The following is a 6,998-nucleotide window of genomic DNA, read 5'->3' on the forward strand; positions in this document are numbered from 1 at the left end:
TGCTAGTCCCTCCACCTGAATTTGACCAAAAACAGCTTCATCCCTATTGAATCCAAGTCTTGGAGCTTCCAATTTCTGGCACGCTTCCTGAGGCTGCTATTAAACCCTAATTTTTGCTATAGATTAGAGTTTACAGCAGAGAAATCTGAAAATCCTCTCGTGATCTCAATATTGTAATCTTCAGAGCAAGGCTGTAGAAAGGCCGGGAGATGAGAGAGAATGTTGAGGAGAGAGAAAATTCAAACTTTCTTCGCGAAGATTTGAAGAAAATCTATCATTTATTATTGTTGCCCTGTCTCAACAGCCTATAGATGTTGTCACCTGCTGTTGATTGGTCTTCTCCTGTCCCTGGTTGCCTCTCAAAATGTTTTCCAATGGCTGCAAATCAGACCAGCAGCATCTCCTTCCTCTCTCTTGCAAGTTGAATATACTAAAATGCCTCTCTCTAGTCTCTAAATACGTTTTTTAGTCTTACATAGGCATTTTTAACAAGCGGCAACCTTCCCAAATGGTTTTTTTAACATTATGCATAATTAAAAATTAATTTTCAATCTTTAAATGCTGAAAATTAATTTGATAATTACCATCAGATTGGTATTAGACACCATTAAACGCCACTTTTCTAGTGTCACCAACAACTGATACTTATGGCCAAATGAATGACCTAGACCAACAACTGGCACCAGATACCACCAAGTGTCTGTGTAGCATAACTTATAGTAACTTTTACCTTTGATATTCCGTGTGATTTTCTAGGGTCTCGGGCTCGTAAATTTACTCTAACCCGATTTACATCTCACATATGCAACATTTACTTAACCATGTGATTAAAAATTAATCCACATGTTAAGTGAGATTTCAAAAATACATATCCTCATGACAGTAGATATATGAAATAGTTCAATGCTAGACTTGGAGGGCCTCAATAGGGTCTAGAACAAATTCTTCGTAACCTCTTAAGGATACTAGTGTTTAAAAGATGCAACTTTGAGGAGAAAAATAGAGTGGCCTACATCAACTAGATGGTCTTCACCTCATAAATTGATTTTCTGGTCAAATTGATGAAACCACATTAGTTATGTATTGGCTTTACAACATGAGAAACGAATTCTAAAAGTTGAATGTTGGAAAGCCTTTAATATGATCCTTGATAAGGGAATCTCTCTTGAGGTAGTCAAGTATAGAAAACTTCCCTCTACAATAAGATCAACTTTCTGCTCTAGAGAGTTCGTATCGTTTAGATATCCACATGTGATAGATTGAGACATAGATCCTTGTGCCGATAGTGTACCCCTTTTTTTACATAGCCAATGAGAATGTCTATTATGTGATGTTAGAATTTAGATGCATCAAAGCTCTCTAGAGGAAGATAAATCAATGGCCAAACAAGGCTGGTTTTTGTGATCGGGACACGTGGAAGCAAGTCCTTTTTTTATTTGAATTAAGGTCCAATGAACCGAGGTTTTATAAGTTCTGAAATACCATGAGAGGTCTTGTTTTGCAAGAAAATTGGGATTCTATGAAATCCTCTTCGAGTCAACCTTTTGAAATATGGTAAACCCCCTCTCTAAGTTTAAGAGAGTCTTTAACTAGACTTGAAAGTTTCATCTTAGTTTAGTCCTAAAGTCAGTAGTGTAGTAGAGTAAAATACCTGTTTAGACTTGTTTTTGCTTTGAGAAAAAGAGAAATCCAAGACAAGGTTCTTCTTCTCAAGTTTCAACATTAAAATCAAGTCTACAAAATCAGGGATATCATCCTTGGCATTCATATATGACCTTAAGCTCTTGTATTCATCTCCAAGTCCATCTAAGCATACACGCAAAATATCATGATCATCAACTACCACATTGATAGATCCAAGGGCTTCCATAATACTCTTGATCTTCAAGGCATAATCATTAATACACAGATTCTCTCTTTTCATTTGGTTCAAGAGCTGCAGCTTTTTGACCTTTATATTTACTTTGAATAGTCTCGTCAAATTTTTCTATACAATAGCGGAGGTCAGATTCTTGCAAATAGCCATCATGCTATTTATAAAACTGACAAGCAGTCAATACATGACTTTACTCTAGTCTGCTCCCAATCTTTCTTAGTATCTATATGTTGTGCAATGGCATTTCGTGCAAGGACTTAAGGTCCTACTACCATGTCTTCTTCAATGTAATTCCAAATACCTTTGCCCTTCAAGAAATTTGTCATCCTGAACTTCCATGCAGGATAATTATTCTTATCAAGCTTCTCGCTAACAATCTCGTTGACATTGTCAAATATTTTGAAAAGATAGAAAACCTTGTAAAAAACTGCAATATGCAAGCAAGCTGATACTGGGTGCACCACAACTAAGCATGTAAAAAACCTTGTAAAAAACTGCAATATGCAAGCAAGCTGATACTGGGTGCACCACAACTAAGCATGTAAAAAACCTTGTAAAAAACTGCAATATGCAAGCAAGCTGATACTGGGTGCACCACAACTAAGCATGCATTCTTTTTCACTGACTGCACAATAATAACTACAATCTACAACTTGTATATAGATGTCTTTTGTGTTTGCAACCAACAAACACATGAAACCTTACATCACTTGAAGTTTAGACGCTCAATATGGGCCTGTTAGCTGGCATGCAGGGACACACAATTTTACTTCTTAAAAATTATTACTGGATTTTTAAAAGTTGAGTTGCTTGGGTCTCAAGACCTCCTTCCATGTGTGATACGTTCAGCCAGCCAAACAAGTTACAACCTACTCAAAAGTGGAAAACTGACCCCACATGTGACTTATATTAGGGTTAATCATCAAACAAAAAGGCAACCATTTTGAAATAGAGAGATTGCAGGTCATTATTGCTTGCAGGAATCCCAAGCTCGCTTATTCCTGCATTCTCAATCCTACAGTGTGGCTGTGTCCCTCAGCAATCCTTCTGACCTGTTCTGCTTACTTTCTGCTCTACCTGTGTATGATTTTGTCTGATCAGCCAATACCTCCTGAACACATTACTTGTAACAGGAGCTTGCAACAATTCTTATGATTTCTCTCTCCACACATCCTCTTGATGCACATGAATATGTGCTTGGGCTGCTGGAGACATACCCCACAATTCTGCCCTATGAACAGTCCTTTACATAAAATAGTGGGCGCATTTGCAATTAATGCAACCAGTGTAAAGCTATCTTGAGTGCACATGCAAAAGAATTGCAAGAGAAGCCAGACTATATTGCAATTCAGTGCTTATGTCTTCTGAATTTGCATTCTGGCTACTATTGTATGAATGCAAAGTGGAAAAGAATACTTGGCCACTTCTGGTAAACTATCATACACACCTATCAAACTGTCAGCTGGCATTAAAGGCTTGACTGATAACCTCAACACTAGGATTAAAGTGAGAGTAATATGTTAGTTGAACCAATAAAATATAGATATCCTCAAAGTTACCTTCAACATTGAGAGGACTCTCTTGCGATCAGGCCAAGCAAGCACCTTAGTTAAGCTAAGGGGGCCATTGGCAATAAAAACTGACCCTCAGGTGGGTCATGACCACAGGCTTCATTGGGAGAGCTAGGCTTAAAACTGGTAATGTATCAATACGCCCACATAATATCCAACTGAGACATTGCACAGGTGGCACAGTGTGTTTTGCAACCACACCTTGGCATATAGATCTACCAACACATAGCTTGAATATGTATCTATCAACAGATAGCTAATGTGAATATATTTTTGTTATAATTCCTCTCAGCACAGGGTTATATACCGCTTAGTGTACTCAACTACAACCCTCACACTCCCACAGGATCATAAAAGTCATGTTAGAAGAGACTTGCAGTAAGAACTGCATGGGCAGTGCAAATTGATGGACTTGCTTTTTCCTTAATCAAATTACAGGGTTTGCTGTCATTACTATATTAGTTTAGTTTCTATTGAGCTGTTCTTGAACTTTCCTGGCTCACCTACCCCGTGGCTCTAGAGCAGACGAGAATGACTTGACACCTTGCATATTTGAACTCTTCCATTTGCAAAATAAACTTCTGAAACTTGTCTCTCCTCTAGAATACCAAGTCCAACTGTGCCACATAATCATCCTTTTTCAAAAGCTTATTTAGTCTCACAAACTTTGCATCAATCATATTGCTGTCTGACCGACATGTTTCCCCCACAATGAACTCATTAACCTTGTTATTGACCTCTATCCAGGCCATGCCAGGCTTTTTGCCTGCATCAGCAGTTCTCCTCAGAATTTGAACTGCATCAGCATCTTCCCACATGTGCACATCTGTATAGATGCTTGACATAAGTAGATAACCAGCAGAGTCATCAGGATCTAGTCGAGCAGCTTCATCAAAGCATCGCTGTCCAAGATCCATATTCCCATGTGTTTTACAACTGGTTAACAGGCACTTCCACCCAATAATATCTGGAGATGCTGGCATTGTCTGCAGCAAAGCTTCAGCTTCAGACAAACAACCTAAACGGCTAAGAAGATCAATGATGCAGTTATAGTGTGTTGTACTTGGAACTATCTTGCCATCTTCAACCATGATCCTAAAATGCCAAAAACCCTTCTCAAGGTAGCCAGCATGACTACAAGCAGTAAGAATACTAGTTAAGATAACAGCATCTGGCTTTATCCCTTCCTTCTGCATGTCCTGAAGGAATTCTACGACCTGCTGATAATCACTATAGTGAGCATACCCTCCAAGCAGTGCACCCCATGATACAACATCTCGCTTTGGCATAAGATAAAACATCTTTTGCAAATCCTCCAAGCTTCCGCAATTTGCATACATGTCCAATAGAGCACTTTCCACAAGGGGATCTGATTGCAATCTGTGTTTAATGATCTGGCCATGTATCAGCCTGCCCTTCAGCAGAGCTCCTACATTCCCACAAGCTTTCAAGATGAACAAAAAGACAACCCTGTTGGGAGACACACCTTCCTGTTCCATCCATCCATAAAGTTCAATACTGGCTAGATCATGACCTTGTAGAGAAACACCAGCAATCATTGCACCCCATGATCCTACATCTGGATTTGCCAGCTCATTGAACACTTCATATGCTTCAGCAGGTTCTCCATGTTTGGAGTACATATCAATGAGTGCATTTCCTACTTCTACATCAAAATCGGATTCTGTCCTGATTATCTGATCGTGTATCATTCTACCATGCCTTACGGCCCCAATGCTACTACAAGCTTTTAGAACACATGTCAATATGAACTTGTTTGGCACAATGCCCTCATGCTGCATAATATCATACAAATCAAGAGCACACTCACTTTCCCCAAGGTTGACATGTGCTGAGATAATTGCATTCCACGTGTACACAGACCGATTCATAATCTTACAAAATGCTTGGTTTGCTTCTACCAAACTCCCGCAACATGTGAAGAGCCGAATGAGCTGATCTCCAAATGGAGCAACTGAATCAAGTCCAAGCTGATTCATAAGTTCACGCAGATGCCTGCATGCTGTGAGGTCCTTAGTTTTAAAGCATCCCTGCAAAAGACTATGTACAAAGTTCTTGGATATAGGTAGCCCTTGTTGGCTCATCATTTTAACAGCTTCTGCTACACCTACAATGCCCAGGCTACTACAAGCTTTTAGCATACACAAAAATCCATTATCATTGAGTTTGATGTTATCTTGCTGCATTTTATGATACATCTGTAGAGCCATCTCAACTTCTCCAAGCTTAGCATGTGCTGATACAATCGTGCTCCAAGTGGAAGCACTGGGGTTTGAAACATAACCAAATGCACAATTTGCTTCTGATAGGGATCGAAAAGAGGTGTACATGTGGATAATATGGCTGCCAAAACAGTTGTCTGAATCCAGCCCACACCCAACAATGAAAGAATGCAATTCTCTGCCGGCAATTACTTCCCATTTCAAAGCACATTCCTGTAAAAGGAGGAGAATGTTGTTCTTTGATGTTGGAAGACCCTGCTTGATCATATTAACCAAAATCTAAAACGTCCTCTATGGCCATTTTCCTTGTCTTTTTTGCTATGAAGGGGAACTTTATGAGTGACTGATAGCCCACCCAAATGGAGCACGAGCAATGCAGAGCACCAAAAACCCACACATGTTGAAAAATAAGAAAAAACAGGCTTCATCAGAGCCTTAACACACCAGGCACTAGATTTTTGTGCATTTTGATGTTTGGCAAGTGGAGGTACCATGGTTACACTCTTGATTGCAGGGTCTGTGGGTTTGGATTGAAGTTGGCCCTTGTGGGACATCACGAGAACAAGAACTTCTCCAGTACTTCCATTTGTCTCCATGTCTCTCAATTGATGTTCTGTATTGATGAATAATAGCCTGTATCATCCCATTTGTCTCCATGTAGGCTGCATCAATGACTAGCAGCATGCACCATCTCATTTGTCTCCATGTCTTCAACTGAGGTGCTGTATGAATCAACAATAACATGAATCATTCGATATGTCTCATGTCTTCCATCGATGTGTTGTACTGATGGATAATAGCATGCATCGTTCAATTTGTCTCCACGTCTTCGGCTGATCGATGAATGGGAGCAAGCTAACTGGCTGCCTGACGACACCTAATCGAAGCTAGAACGATTGAATCAGGAGATTATCGATGGCTGCCATAACCCCTGTCTGTTCACACGGAGGAAAGCCCTGCCAGAGGGTTTGTAATAGCTTAGCAACCAATGGTTTTTATGTAGGCCAGTGTCTCCCACGCTTTGATATAGGGTCGCTTAGCTAGGTCGTGCCTCTTTTCTAGAAGACGCTCGCCGCCCCGCCCCCCCTTGTCCGAGGCTTAGTGCTTCATTCTTACGAAGGGTTGAAGAACTCTCTCTAAGAATGTCACATCATCTCCAAGCCCACATAGGATAAGCCAAGCCCACATAGGATAATTAGTGACGTGGGCCCGAGTTCCTTCTCAATCCCAAGCATGCCTAATAAATCATTATTATTGCTGGCCATTATTAGACGATCGCGGCAAAATAAAAAGAGAGAAAATAAATTC

General features: G+C 40.0%; 1 protein-coding gene across 1 annotated transcript; it reads right to left on the reverse strand.

Moving 5' to 3' along the window:
- Positions 1-1,521: 1,521 nt before the first annotated feature.
- On the reverse strand, positions 1,522-6,759 carry LOC148039720 (pentatricopeptide repeat-containing protein At1g11290, chloroplastic-like). The gene has a single exon (XM_087693370.1). It carries the CDS (start codon positions 5,955-5,957, stop codon positions 4,047-4,049), a length of 1,911 nt encoding a protein of 636 aa, XP_087549496.1. The 5' UTR covers positions 5,958-6,759; the 3' UTR covers positions 1,522-4,046.
- Between the last annotated feature and the right edge of the window lie 239 nt (positions 6,760-6,998).

Source organism: Lygodium microphyllum, chromosome 2 (genome assembly GCF_053477565.2).
Source record: "Lygodium microphyllum isolate KBCC chromosome 2, Lygodium_microphyllum_v1.1.10, whole genome shotgun sequence".
Lineage (NCBI taxonomy): Eukaryota > Viridiplantae > Streptophyta > Polypodiopsida > Schizaeales > Lygodiaceae > Lygodium > Lygodium microphyllum.

What these genes read in the sequence shown, in the direction of transcription:
- LOC148039720 (XM_087693370.1), bottom strand. Translation starts at nt 5,957, where the DNA reads ATGATCAAGCAGGGTCTTCCAACATCAAAGAACAACATTCTCCTCCTT.